Raw genomic sequence first — 22,813 nt, forward strand, 5'->3', positions numbered from 1 at the left:
AATTAAGGTACTCTGAAAAACATGATTTAAGTAAAAGAATTACCTTGGGCGCAGAGAGTATATAAACATGGTGGTCTACCTTGCACCCAGAAAAGGCGATTTTTAGGGAGCAAGCAGGAGCCCTGCAGAAGCTGGGGGAGACTGGGGGCTGGGCGCACGGTGGCAGCAGCACTGTGATCACGCTTTATCTTTTACAAGAAGTTAAGAAATTGGACATTTGAATTCCACATTGTCACACACCTTGTTCCTGGGGGTCTGTCTGGGTGCACAGACAAATTGGGTCACATCCAGGGATGAGCCCTACTAGAGATCCAGCAGTCGCTGTGAGTCTAAGCTGGCAACACAGAGCCTGCACCCACCACCCCAGTGCGGGTGCCGCATGAAGCGGGCGAGGAGGCACGCACTGGATGCGAGGCTCCAGAGAGCAGCTCTGAGGCCTCCCGCCTCTGGTCTGGCACCAGTACTTTCTTCCCTCTCCCCAACCCCCCCCCCAGGGAGTCCATTTCCCTCCTTGGTTCCTCTTCATCTCCACACGACCCTGTTCAGGGTGCCATCCACTATCATCTGGATGTTTGTAACAGCTGCCTCCTGACTGCCCCCGCCACCTTGGACACTCCCATTCCCACCTACCCACCCACCCACCAGTCATGGTGTCCGCTTGCTGAACACATTCAGTGACCACTCCCCTCTCATCCTCCCCATCTTCCCTCAATCGCCATACACAATGTCCACAGAATGGTGTCCATTCTTACAAGGCTCCAAACTTGGGAATGAGACCTGCAGGGAGCTAGAGGAGCACCTGACCTCTGAGCTGGGTCAGCCCCATGGGCTGTAGACTGTGGGGTAAGCACACATCAAAGGCTTACTGTGATAACAACAGCCTGCCGCTCAGGCCTTACCTGTGCCAGCTGCTCTGTCAGCACCACTCGCCATGGCTTCCCATAGAGCTACAGCTCTAGTCACACTGTACTCTCACACGCCACAAGGCTAACAAGTGCTGGGGCTCTGCCTGGACTCCCCTGTCCTCCCACTCAGCCCAGCGAATTCCAGCACTTGGGCTTCAGGTCTCACATTAGGTATCACTTTTTCTGAGATGCTTTCCTGAGCACCACCTCCCTCGCCCCAGAACCGGTATGGTGTTTCTCCATTCCCTTCTCCACACAACGCTCCAGTACCTATCCAGTCCTCATGACCTGCTCTGTAATGGCCAGTCTTCCTAACTGCCAACCCATCGAGCCTTTCTGGGACTCAGGAGTGTGTCTGTGCATCCTGTATGAATGCCATCCGACTGTGATGAGCGTGCAGTGAGTACAGGTGGATGGACAAACAGCTGAATGAAGTGGAAGTGAGTGCAGCTGGCGTGGTGAAGTCTCCTCCACTATAGGCTGCAAGTCTGAGTTCCACACTAGAAAGGATCTCTGTGAAAAAATAAATCACAGAAAAAATAGCCTAAGAAAACTTCCCCAGGCCACGACTTCCTCATTGGACAAACCATGCCCTGGACCAGTTCACTGTAACCCACCTGAAACATGACCCAAACACCTGGTCTGGCCATGGACAGAGAAGGGGTCTGTGCCTGCAACACCTAAGTGCGGTCAAGACTATTTTAACAGACATGTCTTGGGCTTCTAGGTTGGGCACATGGGAGTGCCCAGAGGTACCTGTGCTCCACCCAGGCAAGCCTGTTGATTCATAATTAACATTATAATGCCCCAAACTGATCACTGCCATGTCTTATCACATCATCAGAGGTTGCTGCCAGAACACCCAACTCAGCTCCTAGCTGGCCCCCAGCTCTCCCCAAGCCCCTTGCCAGGAGTTTCCAGGCTCCAGAAACAGAAACTCAGAGCCTGTGGCCAGCCTGCCACCTACAAAGGGCCCAGGGATACTTGCCTTCAGTTCAAGCCAAACTTATCATTCTCCCCCTAATCCCCCAGATTTAGACAAGGAAAATGTACAAAGTTGACTTAAATTGCTTTTTGAGCCATTTTTTTCAAGTCGAAAGCTGAATATGGAATTAGAACAACTGCATTCAACAATATGCGGCAAATGTCCACAGAGTGCGGGCTGCTTCCCTCCAGTGAGCTCAGTCGTCCCCAGGGAGCTGCACTCAGTCCCCACACTGGGCAGGACACACAGCTCCCACACCCGGCTTCTGTCTGCTCATGTGGAGGACCACCATCTCTCTCATCTGCTGCACCACCTCCGGGAGGAAAACAGCCGCTACAACAAGACCGGCAGGACAGCCAGAGGCCCGGGTTCCGACCTTGCTTCATGACCCGCAAGGCAGAAACACGTGTGACACCCACGACTCAGGAAGAATGCACTGCACATGATGTTAAATGTTAAATGTGGCTAAGCTGCTTTTATTAACAAAAGTGTGCAGCTCTTGGTAAATGCTACCACGGAGAACACACACCATGGATAAAACACATACAGAGAGATATCCTGAGATGGGAAGTTTAAGAACACGTGAGCAGGGTTTGTGCAGCACAGTCATCATGAGAAGCAGTCAGGATCACTGACAGTCACCCAACACCACCACAGCTGCTGAGATTGATTCACAGATAGAGTTGAGGTAAAGGAACAGCCATAGCAGTGAAATTAAGGTAAAAATGTATCTCTGCTAAAGAGTAACCTTAGTTCCCAACATAGAACACCACCATTACAGGAGTATTCAGTTTAAAACAAAGAACAAACAAGTTTACAAATCACTCTAGATATTTAAAAATAAACTCTAGGTTGCTTTACTTTTTTGGAAGCACCAGACAAAACTCTGTGGCTTTGCAACATTTCAGAAACTTCAGGTGCATTACAGTCTTCTGAGAAAGGCCCAGTACTTCAGAATTCCTGGAGGTGTGGCTGGGGAGAAAAAGCGTTACTGACAACAAATAGTAATGCAACATTTTGAGACCTACAGAAACATATTTAGATATTCACAAGTGCACAAATATTTAAACATTCCAGTGGATATCCTCAATACTTTTTCAGTTAACATATATACTTACATTTCTTTTTGGTTTAAGAAAAAAAATGTACTTTATAGGCAAGTTGTTTCATCTGGAGATGGATAATTCTGTGGCCACATTTCCCTTCCTCATTGTATATCTAGGGCCTGTACAAGTGTGGAGACTCAGGTAACTTCATTCTCCAGGTCTCCGAAGAGCCCACCTGTGACATACCCTCTAAATCCATGGGGAAACTGCTGTTCTTTTTGTGGTAGAATCAGAGAAAGAGATTGCAACATCTTTTTAGGGAGAAGCCAAGGGTATTTTTTTCATGCTTGTGGCTCTGTGTGCTTAAACAGTCTATGTTGGTATAAAGGACTAAACCACAGAATTGCTCATGCAACATGCCAGGGAGCTGCTGCCCAAGCTGCAAACGGCAGGTGCTCTCTGGCCTGCTTGCCTCGGCCTGAATGTGGAATTTTACCCTCCAGAAAGCACTACTGGAGCCCAAATCAGAAACTTTAAGTAGCTCAGTGGTATCGATGCTTCCCCTTTGGCTTCAAAAGCAATCGAGGTTGAACATTTTCAACTATCAGGCAGAGTTGACTGGAATAAAGAAAAACACCTTTTCAAAAAACATTTAATGAGGTAGCTGAGATCAACTATCAAATCCACAGCGTACACAAAGGTGCTCAGACTTTTTAAAACGTATGTTCAAATGCAAACCACTACAGTGCTTAACAAATGTTCTCATTCCAATCCCTAATGGTGCATGCAAACCTTCTGAAGAAGCCTCTTGCAGCATGAGAACAGCGAGAGGCTGGGGTCAGGGAAGCTGAATAGGAAGAGAAAGGAAGGGCGCTGTGGGCACACAGTGCTGGTTGACTTGGTGTACTCGACGTGGAACTAAGATGCAGTCTGTGCACTGAGAATAAACACCAAGTAAAACTTGAGAACACAATGGCTGAAGAGGAGGCCTTGACTGGAGGCAGCTGGAAGCCAGGGCCTGGGCACCTTCATTAAGCTCTGGAGTCTGGAGAATGCTCAAAGCACCAACCTACATCACCTCCTGAGGCCCCTGGAATGACCCTCAGGAGGAACTCTGGCCACCTGCAGCCCTGCCTGGCCCACCCCGGGATCCAGGGAGGCTGTTGCTCTCAGCTGCCCTGCCCCCTGGGTTCTCAGTGTGTGCTCATGGGCACAGGCTGCTTCCCGCCCAGCAGCACTGCAGATGTTGACTTTAAAGCCTTCCATTCGGACTCTTGGACAAAGGGACAGGTGGCGATACCAATCCTGGCAGCATGGACTTTGTGCCTGCTCCAGCACTGTTCTCACACACGCACACTGACCCGTGCAAAGGTGTGAGACAGTACAGCAGGTTTTGGGGGGACAGGAGCAGGCGAGGGGCGGGGCCTGAGGCAGGTCTGAGGGAGGTCCTGGGGACAGGCCTGAGTCTACCTTCTTTACCACCCTCCCTTCCTGTTCTCCTAGGCGAGGCGGCAATCAGCAGAGGAGGGCGCCTGGCAGAAAGGCAGGCCCAGGTCGCAGTGTTAGGTTTCCGTAGTATAGTTGCTGTAGGCCAGAGGAGACAGGGCCCGAAAGCTGCTCCCCCTCCACACACCAGGCAGGGGCTCCATACGCCTTTGCTCTTTATATTTACCCAGAATACTTTTGGCTTCTTCTGCATCCCTCAAAGGGCTCTCTCCATACTCCTCCTTCAGCCATTGTCGATACTGAAGAGGTTGAAAAGAAAACCAGAATGTCACATATGCATACCTGCATCCACACAGACTTCTACGTATTATTTAACGGTACAAATTTTGCCACATCTGAACTGGGAAATAAGTGGGCATTGGGCAATCATAGACCTGTGGTTACCTACTAGTGTCAATCAAGACACTAATCAAGGAGAAGTTACTGCTCCTTCAAGGTTGTGTCCAGAGGACGTAGAAGCAAGGCAAACCAAGAAAATGGCACTTGATCCAAAGAGAGAGAAATGAGCTAACATGGGGCCTAAAGAAGAAGGAACAGGACAATACCCTGTGCCTGCAGCTGGTGACTTCAATGTGTGATGCAGGTGAGGTGTCCCTGGACCAGATGGCCTCTGTGAGCCTCCCTGACTTCAACTTCCTTGCTTCTAGGGGTGTACAGAAAGACTGAGGCATCTTCCCAGGGCCTGCTGCCTAGATCACCAGTCCTCTGACCGTGGTTACCTGCTGGACTTCATGCTTCTCAAACTCCTGGAGCTGTCTCTGGAAACCCAGGTTGGGGTTGGCACAGGACCTCCCCGCACGCACAGTGTGCAGGGCATCTTCCCAGCCAAAGTCAGTGACGGTCATGATGTATGCGATCACCAGAGTCACACTCCTGGAGACACCGGCCAGGCTGTAGGTCCAAGAGAATGCCACATGGGCAAGGAAGCTTTAGCATTCACAGTCTAGCTTCTGATCCATCTATAGCAAGGAATTCTGGGGACCTCATTTTAGAAAGTTTCCCTACCTTGGATTATGAGTAGACAACAAACCAGTATGTTACCTGGAAATTATGCAGAAACACACAAGCTTCTCTCTCTTACACTAGACTCTCAGGCATTGTTTATCTGTGTTAGCCTCATTTTTTATAGATTTTTTTATAGATCTGCTGGCTGTGACCCCAGACACTTTAATGTTTTGGCTTTCTCTCTCCTGAGTCCATCTTCAGAGATCTTCCATTTTTCCACACAGATAGAATAAGTAGAGCACATCAAAGAAACTTGAGGGGTCTGGCATATGTACAAGATATCCATTTATAACCTGCAGCAGTTTAGAAGGCTTTACATTTTTTTTGAAGTGGGCTTTCTTAAATATGTGAGGGCTAAATCTATAATTTAAAAAACCCATCAAAGCTTGACCAGGTGGTGGCACAGTGGATAAAGCGTCAACTTGGGATGCTGAGGATCCAGGTTTTAAACCCCGAGGTTGCTGGCTTGAACGTGGGCTCACCTGGCTTGAGCACGAGGTTGCTGGCTTGACTGGGGGGTTGCTGGCTTGAGCACAGGACCACAGAAATGACCCTATGGTCATTGGCTTGAAGCCCAAGGTCATTGGCTTGAGCAAGGGGGCACTGGCTTGGCTAAAGCCCTCCACATATGAGAAGCAATCCATGAACAACTAAGGTACCGTAGCTAGAAGCTTATGCTCCTCATCTCTCTCTCTCTCTCTTTCTTTCTTTCTTTCTTTCTTTCTTTCTTTCTTTCTTTCTTTCTTTCTTTCTTTCTTTCTTTCTTCCTTTTTCTTTCTTTCTTTCTCTCTTTCTCTCTCTCTCTCTCTCTCTCTCTCTTTCTTTCTTTCTTTCTCTATCTTGCTAGAAACAAACAAACAAACAAAAAGCCATTAAATACAAATGCCTTACCAAATAATTTGTGATCTCCATGACATGACTAAGCAGAGCATCACAGAGGGCACACTCCACATGTGCTCTGAAACTCAGTCAAGGTGTGCGCTCTGCAGGAGGTGACGGTTAAGCATCTCTAGCAGGCTGAGTAAGGGACCAATTTTAAATGCATATGCAAAGTTAGGAAGTCGCAGAAAGGCTGTGCTGTGTCAGACTTAGAGTGTTCTAGCAACGGTTTAGGATGGGGAAGTTCAGTACATTTCTCATTTTGAGAAAAGCCTATCTTCAGATTTACACAACAGTACAAAATACAAGTTCCTAGAATATTAGACCACGCACAGTTAAATATAAATAATAATAATATAGTAGTAGTAATACTAATAAACCACTTTCAAGTGGCAGCTCTTCCCTAAGGCTTTTTATATCAAAACGAGAGCTTTTAAAAAATATATCCACTTGAGCTGCAACCCTGGAGACTCTCAGCAGGTACAGGAGCTCAAGATGCCCCTTTAAATGGCTGCAACTGTATTCCCCCCACCTCAAGTGCTTTAAAGCAAATATAAATGATGTTACAAAACCTACCATTTGTATTTATAATGTATTCTACTCTTTTGAAAAGTAAAATGAAAAATCACACTAAACTGAAGGATACCCTTTTTAAAGCAGTCAAACTGTGCTCTCACATTCAATGAGTTACTGGCCCTTAGAAAATATTAAGTTTCCATGAGTGACTCCTCTGGACACCGTGCAATGGCTCCCCTTTGTCATGGCAGGACCGCCACCAACCGTAGCAGCAACACTCCCCAGGGGACACCACTGTGCATTTTCCAAAGAGCTTTCACGGCTATAGCAACTTCTTTGGGGGAACACAAAAAGTTGCTAAATAACATGAAGCCTCATTCAAGATAGTGAGGAGACATGTTCAGTCTACACTTTGACAGCCGAGCTCTCTTGTTCTACAATGTTGGCTGCTGATTCCCTACACAAATTAGTTATGCAATCAGAACGAATACTAGAGATAATAAAACAAGAGGCAACATGCACAGAGAGCTCACCACATGCCAGGTTCAGTACTACGAGCTTTATGTATGCTGTCCTTGGGGTATGTGTGTTATAACATCTTTCTCTGCACAATGTGTATATACATATATGCATATATACATATACATACATACATAAAGGTGTATGTATGTATGTAAAGGTGAATTCAGGTAGATAAATGTATATAACTATTTAATTCTAAGAGTCTATTCAGATCCTTTCAAAGCAAAGTAGTAAGCCAAACTCAAATAAAAGCCCCAACCTACAAATAAAGAAGAAACAGTCATTCTGGTGTTACAGTGACGCAATGCTAAAGATCCACATATGCAATCAAAACTCTTCAGAAAAAACAGTGTTCTGAAAGACCACTGAAATTTCAGGAGTGAGCCTACAAAATATGGACTCTCTGGAAGGGGCTGTTCTAACGGAATGTTAGAAGTAGGTTCAAAAAGGAGTTTCTGTTGTCCAGTAGCCTTGACAATTCCTACAGAAACCCTAACTGTGAAAATGAAAATCCTAAGTGAAAATGAAATTTTAGGGTTGTCTTTCCAGAAGAGCAAACAATGTCTAACAAACGGGAAGGGTCAGCTGGGATGTGTGTGTGTGAGATTTAGAGGGTAGAGAAAACTGTTAGGACATGAAACGACTGACCACACAGAGACAAACAGCTGACGGGGACCCAGGCCGAGCAGAACATGCTACGTTGTCACTAGGCAAGGGGCGTACATACCAGTGCACAAGACAGCCCTCTCCCTGGAGGCGGCACTCGTGAATGAACTTAATACTTTCTCTGAAATGTCTTGTCCTGAGGGGAGAAAAAAAGAGAGAAGTGACATTTGTCTACTCAACACATGATGAGAAGAAAAACCCAGCTGAGGTTTGCTACAAAGGTCTCAGAGCCCCCACACTGCCACAGGTTACACTGGATGGGCAGGAGCCGCCTTGGCTTTAGAGTCCATCATACTCGACACCAAGGCCTGGGGAGGGCTTCCCATCTTCTGGGCTTTTCAGAATTTCTCTACAAGGGATTTCTGAAACACCCAGTTACCACTCAGTGGCGGTGGGGTGGTTTCTGCCCAGCTCCGGGGCCGGTCTGGACCCTTATGCTCTGGTGAGGGAGGTGCCCACATCGTGCAGGCATCCCAAGCCCTAAGAGCTAGGACTTCTGACAGTCTGAGAAACCCAATGATACTCTCCCACACTGGCCTCCCTTGGCTTTGCTAGGTCCTGTCTGGTGTAGTTGAAGAGTCACGTGGAAACGGTAATTGTAGCTCCAATACCTGCTCAGGAGCTTAGTGGCTGTGGCACCTGGGGAAGTCACTTGGCTTATAAAATGGGAATAATGGTTTACATGCTAATATGCTTTATAGACTCTAAAGTCCTCCATGATGATGAAGTCACAACCCTTACTTCTCTTGACCCTGAGCTTTGTCACCACCCTGCCTCCTGCCACTTGTTCATTCTGCATGTGTATGCCAGCTCCCGGCAGGTTCTGCACTGGCTGGTGGGCTAAGCATATTTACTCTGAGAGCACCTATGGAGTTACTAAATGCTTTTCAGATCCTCTACCTCTGAGAGGCTTCTAACACAGCAATACATCTCAAGTTGTCCCTGGACTAAATTCATCTCCCTGTAAGCACTAACGGAGTACTGACTACTTACCAGGAACCCTGCTAAGCTGCAATCGACTCAGAGATGAAGAAGAGGTAGCTCCCAACCACACAAACTAGGTCTACTGTCTCATGGAGAATGACAAGGCAAATGAATTTATTGAGAATGAAAATTTACGTGTGGCATAATAAACTCCGCCTGGTACCAACTGCAGAGGAAACTTGGTGACCCAAGTGCAGGTGCCCAGATGGACGAGGGCAGGCAGGCCATAGAGAAGCTGTGAGTGTGGATGCAGGCATACACGTTCCATAACCAAACATGCAGCATGATGCTACTATGCATGTCAAGTCCGAGGGGTCCAACTGAAGGACTTCAGACTCTCACCTCAAGTTTCTGATGATGAAAGCATCACAAAACATGCTTCTATGAAATTTCCCAGGGACAAACGCTTCCAGATATAAATGTACATATTGACTGATTACAACTCTATACCCAGAGACTGGGTTGGTATAAAGCAGGTCGAAAAAAGATTCCTGTTGTAATCCTGAAATCTGGTGTGTTAGTACTGAGAGAATCCTCAGAGCAGGGGTGTGGAGCGGAAGCCCATGGAAGCCAGGCAGGGAGACTATGTGGAGGGGTGTGGGCACAGGGGCAATGAGACTGTAGGAACCCAGTCCAAAGGCAAGGCTCAGCAGGCAGGGGTGAAGGCTCAGAGCTCAGTTTCCTGTCTCTCAAGCAAAACCCAGTCCAGGCTGTAGTGAACTCTTCTGATTCTGAAGTACTGGAACTGTGGAAGGAAATCTTCAGTTGTACTGATTTTATCTGGAGCAGCAAAGTGCCCAGTCCCTCCGAACATCCTGTCTTCTCTCCAGTGCTGGCCACAGAGAAGTATATATATAAAAAAAGCTTACAGTGGGGACTTCTGAAAAAATTTTCCCTTCCCAATGAAAGGAAAGCTACCTATCTCTTCCCCAGGCTTCCCGCCAGGGCACTGGGAGGGAGCACCTGCTTAGAGCTGTGCCAGACACCTGTCACCATAGGTGAGAGGCCCCAGGGGGAAGGGCAACAGGATGGAAAGGTGACACCAGAGAGCTGCTACCCAGACCTGGGAGCACCCACCTCCACCCAGGCTTCCTGGTCAGGTGTTAAATAAAAGCCTTTATAACTTAAAACACTCTTAATCATATATTGTTACTTACAGCCAAATACAACCTTCCTAACATCAACAACTAATTCAAAAGTTTTACAAACACTGAGCCAGCTCTTCTGCCCGCCCGCACTCTGCCTCGCAGTCTGTGTGGTGCAAGCTGCACTCCGCTGTAGGCTACTGCAGGGCAGGCAGGCCAGGGGAGCTGGGTCTGATGGTGGACCCAGGGCCCAGATGGGCGGGTGGCCTAGAACCCAGGACACCCCCAGCTGAAGGGTAGCCACTGAGTGCTACAGCGGGAGGGTGCACGTCTTTGCCCATGAGGCACCACACTGGGTCATCCAAGGGCTCTGGAGAAGCCTCTTCATGCCGTGGCCCAGGCTCCCGCCTGTCCTCTGTGGGAGAGCTGCATCTTAGACAAGACAGGCAGGAAGGAGCAAGCTACCAGAAAAAGAAAAGCAAACCTAGGAATAAATGACAATTGCTTCAATAACTGAATAAAGCACAGACTGCCTCGTAACTTGGTGAGGCCTCCCAGAATATAAAGTTAGCAGTGCTCCAGCAGGCAGCAAGCCTCGGTGTCTCAGGGAACATGGTCAGTGCTTTGGTGTCTCCAAGATCTTGCAAAGATGACAAATGAATCCTTTTTATGAAAATTTCAGAATGGGAACACCTTCTTATGTCCGATTTTTACACCTGCATGACCCAAACTACATGCATAATGGAACCCAGGTCTTAAATATTGTGAGGTATACCTGGGTTCACGAGTCAGCCTTGTCATAGCTCAGAAGGAGAGTGTGAAGGGTGTGTGCGTGTGGTCAGTAGGGCAACCTTCAGGCTTACCAGAGCCCAGACAAGGTATGGGAAGGGGCCAAGGAGCTTAGGAAGTGTCCAACCCTGCCCCCACTAGACCTTATTCTTTCAGCTCTGTCTGCTTCAAGGGTTAAGTCCAGGGTAGAGCCTTGCACAACTCCGAGCAGCACGGCAGAGCCCCCAGGCACCTGTGCAAGGGCTGCTCACAGCCCTGGCCCGGGAGCACGATGATGCTGAGGAAGCATCATTATGGTGCCACTCAGAGCCCTGCATAAAACTTGACTCATGAACACATTAGGCAGGAGGCCAAGCCAAGCAGACATTCCTAGAAATGCCTTTTCCAAGAAAAGCCGGAGGCAAGCGTGCTAACTACTGCTTTGGTGTGTTGCAGGAGTGGGGGGTTATTTCCAGGGAAGCTCATGACATAAGCGCAGCCCTGGTCATTAATCTCCCTCCTCCACAGTGGGAAATACCCACGACTCTGGTGCTGATATTGCTCAACCCCTCGATGGGAAGCAGAAGCCCAGTCTGAAGCCTCGTCCCACCACAGGCTGTTTCACAGGTTCCCCTCCTGCTCTTCACTGTACCTTCCATAGGAAAGCCTGGGGAAGACGTTCTGTCCCTGCACAGCCAGCTGTGCTAACCCAAAGGCAAGCCCAACCCATAGGTGTTACACCCAAAGCTGCCTGCTGCTGACCCAGAGGGAACACCCTGGCCTGGACACAAGGGCACTTTACCAAGAGATGTCCTCCACGGGGGGGCTCAGCAAACCGCCGGGCTGCTGCCGCTGCCGGGCCTCCGTCGTCTTCTTCCTCCTCAGTTTGTGCTAGGCCTCTTAGTGGACCGGTGCATCCCCAACCCCTCTTTTTCCCCACAGAGGCCAAAACAAGAGCCTGCCAGGTTTTTCTGACCTTCAGGGAGCTCACAGAAAGGATGGTGGATGGATTTCACAAAGCTACACCACTTAGGGTTCATTTTTTTTAGCTGAATGATTTCTTCATACTTCAAGACGGCAAGACTTGATTGTTGTGATTCTTGCTGTGGGGTATGAGACAGTCCTGTCCTGCTGAGGACTCTACTTTCATGAGCAAAAGCCCAAAGGTGTAGCCAAGCACCCGGAATGGCAGCTGGGCTTGTCTTCAACCAGCCGTACTGAGTGCAAAGCCACAGCATCCAGGAAGCTTCACCTTCCCCTCAACAGAGCATGAATATATGTATGTATGCACATGTACATGTGTGCATGAAAGCAAAGGAGAAAAAACAGAAAGACAAGCACCCTTCAATTTTTTTAGTCCTCAGAAAGGAATGGGTAAAAACCAACAACAATAAAATAGCAAATGGGGGAAGTATTCTAACTGGCCCCAGGCACTGGAAGGTGAGCTCGGCTCAGAGAGCTGCTTCCTCCTGAGCAAAGTCAGTCCAGGAACTCTAGGTCCTATCCAGCCCCTCTAGCTAGCACACTGACTCTGAGTCTCTTACCCAAGCAGGAAGGAACAGACTTCATTCACACAGACAATAGTAGGACTTCCTATCAGCACACAGCATTAAACACATAAAACTAATGCACATTTACATCAGTGATTACCCAGCTTTTATATTTCCTATAATGTCAACATTTCAGAAAAAGGGGGATGTTTATAACATATTTTTTCTTCCCTTTTAAAATTATTTTTATTATGAATTTCAAGTGTATATTATAATTTGACATCTGTATGCATTATAAAGTGATCACCCTCCAAAAATCTAGTTATCATCCATCATATAACTGACCCCCTCCCCTATCCCATCCCATTGCTATCTGGTAACCACCAATCTGTTCTCTGTATCTATGAATTAGTTTTTTATTTTATTTGTCTTTTAGATTCCACATGAGTAAAATCATGTGGTATTTGTCTCTCTCTTATTTCACTTAGCATAATACACTATAGGTCCATCGATGTTTTCCCAAGTGGCAAGACTTCATTCTTTTTTATTGCTGAGTAACACTGCATTGTGTATAAATGCCACATCTTCTTTATCCTCTCATCTACTAATGGGCACTTGGGTTGCTTCCAAGTCTTGGCTATTGCAGATTATGCTGCAATAAATATAGGGCTGCATATATTTTTTAACATTAGTATTTCATATTCTTTGGATAAACACCCTGAAAGTGAAATTGCTAGGTCATATGGTAGTTCTACTTAAAATTTTTTGAGGAACCTCTATATTGTGTTCTATAATGGCTACACTGATTTACAGTCTCACCAACAGCTCACAAGGGTTCCCTTTTCTCCACATCCTCACCAGCACTTGTTGTTAATTGTATTATTGATAATAGCCATTCTAACAGGTGTAAGGTGGTAACTCATTGTGGTTCTGATTTGTGTTTCTCTAATAATTAGCAATACTGAACACTTTTTATGTACCTATTAGCAACTTATATGTCTTCTTTGGAAAGATATTTATTCATATCCTCCGACCATTTTTCATTTAGGTTATTTGTACCTTACTTTTTATACTGTGAGATAAAGTTATTTTAAAAGCAAACTAGGCCTGACCTGTGGTGGCGCAGTGGATAAAGCGTCGACCTGGAAATGCTGAGGTCACGGGTTCGAAACCCTGGGCTTGCCTGGTCAAGGCACATATGGGAGTTGATGCTTCCAGCTACTTCCCCCCCTTCTCTCTCTCTGTCTCTCCTCTCTCTCTCTCTGTCTCTCCCTCTCCTCTCTAAAATGAATAAATAAAAAAAATTAAAACAGAAATTTAAAAAAAAAGTAAACTAAAACAAAACAAAACAAAAACAAAACCTCTCTACCACCTAGTACAAAATCATTTCACAAAGACTAGTGCAACACTAAAAAAACTAGGTGGATATAATCTAATTAAAAATAGTTCAAGTTAAATAAGGTAAGCCTTATGAAAAGCTCAATACACATTCTTCACATAGTTCTCATTTCTGTAGACTACAAAGTCTTTAGGAGCCGTATGTAAGCATGTCTGTGTATGTTCACGTGTGTATTCACAGATGTGTGCACCTTTTTGGAAGGGCCGCTAAGAGCCACCTGGCTCTGATCTTGCAAATCACGTTTTAAATAATGCCAAATAGAGAACAACGTAAAAAGAGGGAGCAAAGAAGATATCAGCTAAACTACAGAAATATGCACAACAAGATAGAAAGGTGGAATAGGGCAAGTAAATTTTACTGGTATTTTAAAAATAAGCTCTCTGTATTGCTAATGCCTCTTCTCACGAAAACCTCAAGGAATTTAGAGATCTGCTTGATCTCAAACCACTGAATGTCACAAAGCCTCTACTGTAATGATGCAATGCTGCTGACTCCACAGCCCAGACCACATTCCCCTGGACTTGGCAGCAGAAGGTAGAAAACAGTAATTATTCTCTTAAAAATGTCTAGGTACAAAACATGAATAAACATTAAAATAAAAATGAACAAAACAAGCTACTATACATCTAACCACCCATTCTCAAAGTACATTAATACTCCTAACTTGAATACACCTGAAGATAGAATTTTATTTTTGGAGATGCTTAGTGTTCATAAAGAAAAACACTTCTACTTATCTCACGTCATACTATAAGAATTGTGTGAGATACAAGTACTTTATAGTGAGAGAAGTCAGCTTAAAATAACCTGCCTAAGGAAGGAGAAGAAGAAAGCAAGGGCAAATATTTCCAAAGCCTTAAGTCACCAACCCAACTAACATCTGCCATTTGGGGAACACGCAGTGTGTGTGCTGGATACAAACTCTAGGACATCTTTAGTTGTGACATGCGAAACGTGACAGCCTAGTACGAGGGGGTTACTATGACTAGAAGAACTTAAACTTTCATATTTCCTGACTTTTACAGGGCAAGGTGGTTGGGGAAACTGAGCTGAAATTTTAGGTATTAGTATTATCTCAGATGGTGTCTGCACATTGAGTTCCTGGAAGATGAGATGGGGAGTTGATGAGTATTAAGTCCAAGGCTGAAGCCTGACCTTTCTGGGCAGTTAGTCTGCAGCAACTAAATGCCAAGTGCAAGCAGCTAGTTTCAAAAGGTCACAAATCTCTTAGTAAGCGTAACTAGCCAGAAGAATTCTATGGTATAAAAATTTGTGGGTAAAGGTTTAGGATATAGAACCTTAAGCTATATCCAAAGTTATAAATAATTTTAAAAATCAACAGTTAAGTTTAAAACAATAAAGAATACAGTTTTATAGAATTTATTTTGTCACTAAATATAGGAACTCTCAGGCATCAGAAATTATAACTGGCTAGACTAAACAACTACTAGTTCTAACTGGGTAACCCAGAGTACATTTTCCAAGTGACAGATATGGTCCCTTTCACTTTTATTAGCAAGAGCATTAAGAGTATATACCTCTCGACCACCCACATTGGTTGATGATGGAGAAATGAAGGTTCATTTCAGCCTTCATATGCTCCTAATATTTACAGACAGCACGAAATGAGGTAGGTCATATAAACATAGTCAAACGTTCTGCCTGCAAACACTAGGTTAACAGTCTGATTTACTATGGAAACACGCTCACCTATTAGAAAGCATGTTATGCTTTTCAATGAAACGTTTATAATAGGCATAGAGAAACTCAAGCTATTTTATAGGCTGGCTCATTCAATATACAAGCACACTCAGCGTTCAAACTTAACTCCATAATCTCCATATCACTTCACTAGAGCAAGAAATAGTTATATAAGTATGACTCCCAGCAGCATGCCAGTTTTTCTGCCTGTTGATGACTTCCTTTCCCAAATGAAACAGAGGTCATACTCTCGTAAGACTTCATGCCAAATAGCAGCGTGGTGCGTTCTCTGCACAGTTCTTTCATTAGCCCTGGACACGGATGCTGCAATCACTCCTTCCTGAAAACTGGTATCCCATACCACACTTAAAAGAAAGGGTTCAAAAGGCAAACCACATATTTTTACAACATCGCTGTACACATTTGGGACAGGTGAGAATTAATTCAACTCTTACAGGTTAGTCCTTTGGCCCTAAGGTGACTGTATCTGGGCTGATTTTGCCAGAAGATCTGAAATGAGACACTGGAATTTGGAGAAGCCGCTGCCATACCCTCTTCCACATAAGCACATCTTCCAAGTGAAGCAGGCCTCCTGAGCACAAAAACTTATTTTCAACTCCCTTTTCTGTAAGTCTCAAGATATAGTAATATACTCTTAGTTTTAAAAGTGCTTAGAGTTTATAGAAAACACTTTCATATACATAATCTCATCTCCAAAAATTCTAAAGGCAGGCCTTATTTTCAGATGAAAGAATTGAGGTATGGATGGGGTAATGAATACGACTTACCCAGTGAAGACAAAACTGGTTTTAAATTTGAGTTATCTAATTCTATGTCTACTGCTTATTTGTCTACATAGTGCAGGGACACTCAACAGTCAGTCTACACTTGGTAAGTCAGAACTTTGTCTTTACTTGGCTCCAAGCTAAGCTAAATCTTGGGGCAGCTTAAGTACAGATGGTGGTCATCTGCTCTGACAACAAATCCCAAAATGTGTTATACAGTCTGATTCTTCCAAAGAGTCAAAGTGCCAATCAGGGTATTGACAATTTCAACATCATGTTAGAATCTCAGGTTGAGATAAGAGTAAAGCAACCATTCTAAAAATAGCTACCAAAACACAGGCAGAAGATCGCTGCGGCCTTCAGAGAAAGGCAGTGGCTCACTTCCTTCCGTACACACCATGCCCTTCCAACCACTTCTGTTTCCTGACACGACTAGTAACCAAGGAAGTTCTCTAAAGCTTCTTCTCCTTCCAGACCTAAGCTACTATTGTTTTTCTGAGTGACTGCAGTAGAAGCCTTCCTCTTGCAGTCTTAAAGGTTGACCTTTCCTGTGAAATATGGAGTCACTGTGAAAACACAAGCCTGGGTGGAATGTATTTTTCCCCACTGCCAACCAGCCTCTGCCCTTTCTTGATCTAGCTCTATGCCACCCATCCCCTCATCTAGCCCCTTCATTCTTCCTCACATCAAGCTATCTGAATCCAGGCCCATTTTTTTTTTTTCTTTTCTGTCAAACAGGAAGGAAGACCCCATAAAATTATTGTATAACCTATGATCTCTTCTCTGCAGCAGTGAAAATTCATGGTTGGCTTATGTTCCAATTTGACAGCTTCCAGAGAGGCTGGATAGTTGGAATACCGCATATAAGATCGCATGGTCTGCACTTCTGATATGTAGGTTTTGTAGGCAATAGAACTTGAGAATCATGAAGGATGAATCCTGACAAGCCTATGGACTCCCAAATTCACAAACACCACCATAGCTTATGACTTCCCTGATGAAAAGCAGTAATATATAACGCTAGGAGGATCATGGTATCTGACCTCCAATGACAGCACATGGCCAGCCTGTGAAGCAGAGTGGACACTGAATGGCTGCTGACTCGACTTCTGCCCCCAGCTTCTCAGCCTGCATGGTTCAAATTCAGGCTTTAGTAAAACATTAATCTACATCATGGTCTTTCTGGGTAACGTCTTCAAACTGAAGGGTGTGAATGTTAGAGCTGTCACTGCTGTGGGCCTCTGGAGACCTGTCCCCCACGCTGCAAAAGCCCAATCTTATGGGTCTCCACATGATTGCTGTGATCTGGGAAAGACAGCAATTACAAATTTATCTTTCTAGGGACAAAATGGTGTCAAAGGTGTATTCAGCTGGAAAGAAAGAGAGGATCGGACTTCCCCAAACCAGAAAAATCTATTCACTCAACCCAGACAGGTTTTAAAGGTAAGCTGTTCCACAAAGTGGCCACTCACCACATGTGGCTGTTGAGTACTTGAAATAAAGTTGATCCAAACTGAGATGCGCTGTTTAACTGTTAAAAAAGCTACCTGACTTTTCATCCTTTTTCATATGAAAAAAGGATGCAAAATGTCTCGTTAAAAAAAAATGAGCACATGGTTGACATGATAGTATTTTATATATTCAGTTAAATAATACATATTACTAAAATTATTCCCATCTCTTTCTTTTTTACCTTTTTAAATGTGCCTCCTAGAGAATTTAAAGTTACATGAGGACATGCATTTGTGGCTCATATTCTACTTCTGTCAGACAGTGCTGTTTTAGCTAAAACCTAACAGCTTCTCCCTGGCTGGGTAGATCAGCTGGTTAGTGCTATTCCGACACACCCTGGTTGCAGGTTCCATCCTCAGTCAGGACACAAACAAGAACCCGACAATGAATGCAAACATAACTGGAACAACAAATCGATGTTTGTCTCTCTCTCTCTCTCTCTCTCTCTCTCTCTCTCCCCTTTCTTCTTTCTCTCTGTCTAAAAGCAATCAATAAAATATTTAAAATATAAAAAAAAATTAAAAAGAAAAACCTAACAATTTCTTTAAGGGTTTGTTTTGGAGAAAGGGTGAATATGTCGAAAAGTTTGGCCTGAGGTACTCTTTATAAAATTAGACTCTTACAGACACTCACCAGTTAGTGGAGAAGGACTGGTGAGCAAGAAGCAGGCCCCCAGCTAAGCTCTGCCCAAGCGGCAGCACAAACTTTTGTGGGCCTCATGGCCCCCCAGGAAGGCAGCGGCGGAGCATGGCAGCAAGGGTCCCACTGACCCCTTGACTTCACTCTACTTAGTTTGTTAGAGACCTTCGTTCATTATTAAATCTCCAAATAATACAGAAAAACAACAACAAAACAAAACAAAAAAACTTACAGGTTTTGAGATGGTGAATCCGCTGCTGGAATGCACAGGTATTTAACCCCCTGTAGAATGATAAAAGAATAAAATAAAAAGATGAGACCCAGTATAGAAAAATATTTAAAGGAACTATTTACTTGGTTCCTGGTAAATATCAAATCAAATCAAATAAAAAGCAGAAGTTTTTCACCCATCTTTTGTTGCCAAGGAACTGGGGAAAACTCCTTAATTAGGTTCCTGGTTATGTTCCATGACCACATGTACAAGCATTCATGCTCTAGTCTGGAAACAGCTTGTAGACAGGACACACAAAAAAGTAAAATAACTAAGTACTTTCCAGTAAGTGTTAAGTTTCAAAACTATCACTTTAGATGCTTATTCACATTTTTTTGCTATTTCATTTAGGACCACTGTTAGTAAAAATTATAATATTATGATGCAAGACAAATAAGATTTATAGTATTACATTACAGTTTTCTATACCAAATTTTAGTATGTGGAGATTACAATTTCACTGACACACTTGATAGGAGCTTCAACACATTGGAAATAATGTGATTTTGTTTCTTTTCCAGAAAAGAGTTTATTTATTAAACTGAAAGGCTTAAAAAAATGAACAGTTTGAAAAACAGCAAACTTCATATAGTTCTCTATGAACAAAAATCTATAAAAATTTTTATGTTAAGTTCATGTTGCACAAAAATCATGTTAAATTTGTTTTATTAAAAACCTGATTGTTTCTTCTTCAAAGGGACTTAAAAGTATAGTTTAAAAAGTCTTCAATCTCAAGTAAAACTACAAAATCTAGAAATCTCAGCAACCTTTGCAAAAGAAAATGGATTCGTAAAGACTTAGATGGACCATTTTTAAAACCCTCCTCTCTTGGTAGATGAATGTCAAACAATCCTGCCACCATGTAACGGATAAGAAATGTGTGTGAGAACACATCAGAAACTAGAACAATAACCAACCTATGAGAGTAAGAGGAGGGCAGATGTACAGCATAGTGACGTACGCAACCATAGGTTCCTCAGCAGACAGAATCATAAAATAACATGTCTTTTAGAAATTTGAAAATTTTGCAGTTGATCACTAAAGTTCTACTATTAACTTCTGTCAAGAGGAGTATCTGTGCTGTATTTACTCATGTAGTCTTGTAAGGAATATCTAAATCTGTGGTTGCCCCAAACTCTGTCACAGGTTCATATGGGTGTTCTCTCCTATGGTGAACCCCACTGTCCCAATACATGACCCACACAAACTACACTACTCAGCCTCCTTTGCTATTAGGGTGCAGATGCGAGACTGGATTTCAGTACCTGACACACCAACAGCAGCAGATTTGGAAACCTGGCAAAGAAGAGTGAGATGGTACAGAGAAGCTGTCTGGCAGGCAGGTACAGACAGAAGGTGGCAAAGGCAGCAGCAGACCTCACCAAGATGGATGTATGGTGTGGTCTGGGTGTTGCTCCTGGAACTTCAGCTAAAACCCTGTTTCTCCAGAGATTATCAGCTCTCAATACACCCCCTACTGCTGACAGTGGTGTAGACGAAATCTGTTGTCATTATGACGGGCCAGAAAAAAGAATTTTTTTTTCCTATTTAGTTCACACACACGCGCGTGTATATAGATATAGATATACATATATTTTCAGCTTTGAGCCAATCATTTCATCTCCCAACAAAAGATCCTTTGGATTGTGAAGAAGACACGTTTTACCGCTGCTTATCCAGATGGGAACATTTCACATGAGATCACACGGGCGTTCGTATGCCAAGGATAAAAATTAAGGATCAGCTGCTAGCAGAAGAAAGCGAAGCAGCAGATTCTTCCTCTTTCAAGTTTTGCTTCATCATTCGTAACTGCCCCCTTCTGTCTCTGCCCTCGTTTTCCCTGGACTCTGGGTGCCATGCTCTGTGGGAAGCACTGAGGCAGTTGTCTGAAGTTCTCAAGCACCTTCAAACTCAGGTAGTAGAGCAGTGATTTTATTTGACTTTATTTTATTAAATGAGATGTGGGGAGGCAGAAAGACAGACTACTGCATGTGCCCTGACCAGGATCCACCTGGCAAGCCCTCTACCTGGGTGATGCTCTCTGCCCACCTAGGGCAGCTGCTCCATTGCTTGGCAACCAAGCTATTTTAGTGTCTGAGGTGAGGCCATGGAGCCATCCTCAGTGCCCAGGGCCAACTTTGCTCGAACCATTTGAGCTATGGCTGCACGAGGGGGAGAGGGAGAGAAGGGGTAAGGATGGAGAAGCAGATGGTCACTTTTCCTGTGTGCCCTGACTGGGAATCAAACCCAGAACTTTCACACACCAGTTGACACTCTACCACTGAGCAAACCAGCCAGAGCTAGAGCAATGATTTAAAGGGAAAGAAAATGGAAAAGGAAAATACAGTGTAAAAAAAGGTTACTTTACTCCTTTGCTCCAAACAGGCTTGTTGGTGTAGAAACATAGTCTGATCCAGTTCTGACAGCCACCACTGAAATGACTCACTTTTTTCATTTACTCTTAAGTGAAAGTTGTCCATGGATTAGGCCCAGAGCTTGTGAAATCCCTTCCTCCCAGACACTGCCTCCAACCTCTTTCAGAATGATAACTCCAGGGGGATGAGAGGGCTTTCAGGTCTTCACCTTCCCTTTCATTGTGATCATCAGTCTGAGCAACATAAATTAATCAAGGACGCTGAGGTGATCTCCTCTAGGACAGGATAGAAATTCCTGCTTGTCATACAGGCTGACTTAACAGCCATTTAATTCTAGCAGGATCTAAAGTCAGCCCAGCCCATATACTGGGAGGAAAGAGAAAAAAAAGAATAAGAAAAGGAAGAGACTGGCCAGAAGGGAAGGCTAAAAAACTCGTAGCTTATTAAGAGCATTCACGGTAAGTGTCAACAGCAGTGTGATTGCAAAGCATTGTGCATTCTTCAGGCATCAATGTGACCCTAAATGGAATCACATTCCCCTCTGTGGTGCCTGGTGCACAAAAGAAAAGCAGGCCAGCCCCAGAAGTAGATGAAACTACAAAAATGGCAGAGGAGACTTCCTCTCTTCCTGAGCTACAGAGGGTGAGCAGGCAACTTTGGTCCATGGTGGGCCCCTCACCTTCACTAGCTGGGATCGGTGTGTGGCATCTACGGCTTCCTTTCTGTGAACCTTCTAAGCTTCTAAGGAACAAAGTAGCTCCTAGCCACAAGTTTGGGGATCCCGAACTGTTATGCAGGACAGAAAAAAGATCATGTCCTCTCAAAGATATGACACTAACCTTCTTTGGAATGGTGCCTAGTACGGAGTTGGTAGGCACTCCCTAAATGTATACTGAATGATGAGAACAAGATGAAAAACAATGAGCATAAAGATCACAACATAAGACTAGAGCAAGGGAAGAGAAATATTGTCAAGTGCCCACGCTGTATCGTGGTGACCCCAGAACCAAGGCTGAACTTGTGGCCGTGCTGTGTGAAGGGCACCTGCGCAGCCTGCTCCAGGCACCAGTCTCCTGACTGTCTATTCCACGGGACACGCTAAGGAGCAGCTCACTCTGAACTACAATCATAAGGAGACAAACTATGCAAATGTAGCAAAGAAAGGAGTCAAAACTGTCAAAATGTTCAGCTGCTCGCCACCTAAGAACATCTATTTATCTTGGCTTAGTCATTAATAAAGCACGAAAAATATCTTCCTTGGAGGCTACAGACTGTAGAACATAAGGTACCTGAAAAAATGCTTCGATGCCTGCACACGTGTGCAATTCATGGCGGTTAATTACTAATTCAGAAAGCAGCAAGAGTGCTGGCAGCATGAAGGACCTCAGTGCTACAAGAAAATTGGATGAACTTAAAATGATCTTACTAGTAAAGAGATTGGGTTCTGCAAATATTTTAATGTGATCTGCAGTCAATTTTCATTAATTGGACCTAAACAGAAGACCATTCTCTAGTGCTGAGTTTCGTAGAGACAGAGAAAAGGGATGGGATGTCTGTCTTCGGCTCAATTATGGCAAGTATAGCAAATTTAGAGTAACACAAAAGAACATTCTATAACAATCTGAAAAATTCATGTTATCAAAAATAGTAGCAGTGCTTCTATTAGTATAGTATTTATGGAACTTACTATTTTATATTATCTCTAATATTAAAAAATCCATAAAACTAAAATTGGTTATCTTATTTTGAAATAAAATTCTTACTAAATAAATCC

At 44.2% G+C, this 22,813-nt stretch overlaps 1 protein-coding gene across 2 annotated transcripts in view; it reads right to left on the reverse strand.

Annotated features, from left to right (window-relative positions):
- Window positions 1–708: 708 nt before the first annotated feature.
- DUSP22 (dual specificity phosphatase 22) overlaps window positions 709–22,813 on the reverse strand; it is a 58,930-nt gene continuing 36,825 nt past the window's right edge. The window contains exons 4-8 of one of the 2 annotated variants that reach the window (XM_066268533.1): window positions 18,626–18,675; window positions 8,092–8,166; window positions 5,162–5,333; window positions 4,609–4,681; window positions 709–2,862 (exon numbers count right to left, since the gene is read on the reverse strand). In XM_066268533.1, coding sequence (XP_066124630.1) covers window positions 2,813–2,862; window positions 4,609–4,681; window positions 5,162–5,333; window positions 8,092–8,166; window positions 18,626–18,675 — 420 coding nt within the window. In that variant the 3' untranslated portion in view covers window positions 709–2,812. The other variant, XM_066268532.1, reaches the window with a different exon arrangement.

The sequence above is a fragment of the Saccopteryx bilineata genome, chromosome 3 (assembly GCF_036850765.1).
Source record: "Saccopteryx bilineata isolate mSacBil1 chromosome 3, mSacBil1_pri_phased_curated, whole genome shotgun sequence".
Classification (NCBI taxonomy): domain Eukaryota; kingdom Metazoa; phylum Chordata; class Mammalia; order Chiroptera; family Emballonuridae; genus Saccopteryx; species Saccopteryx bilineata.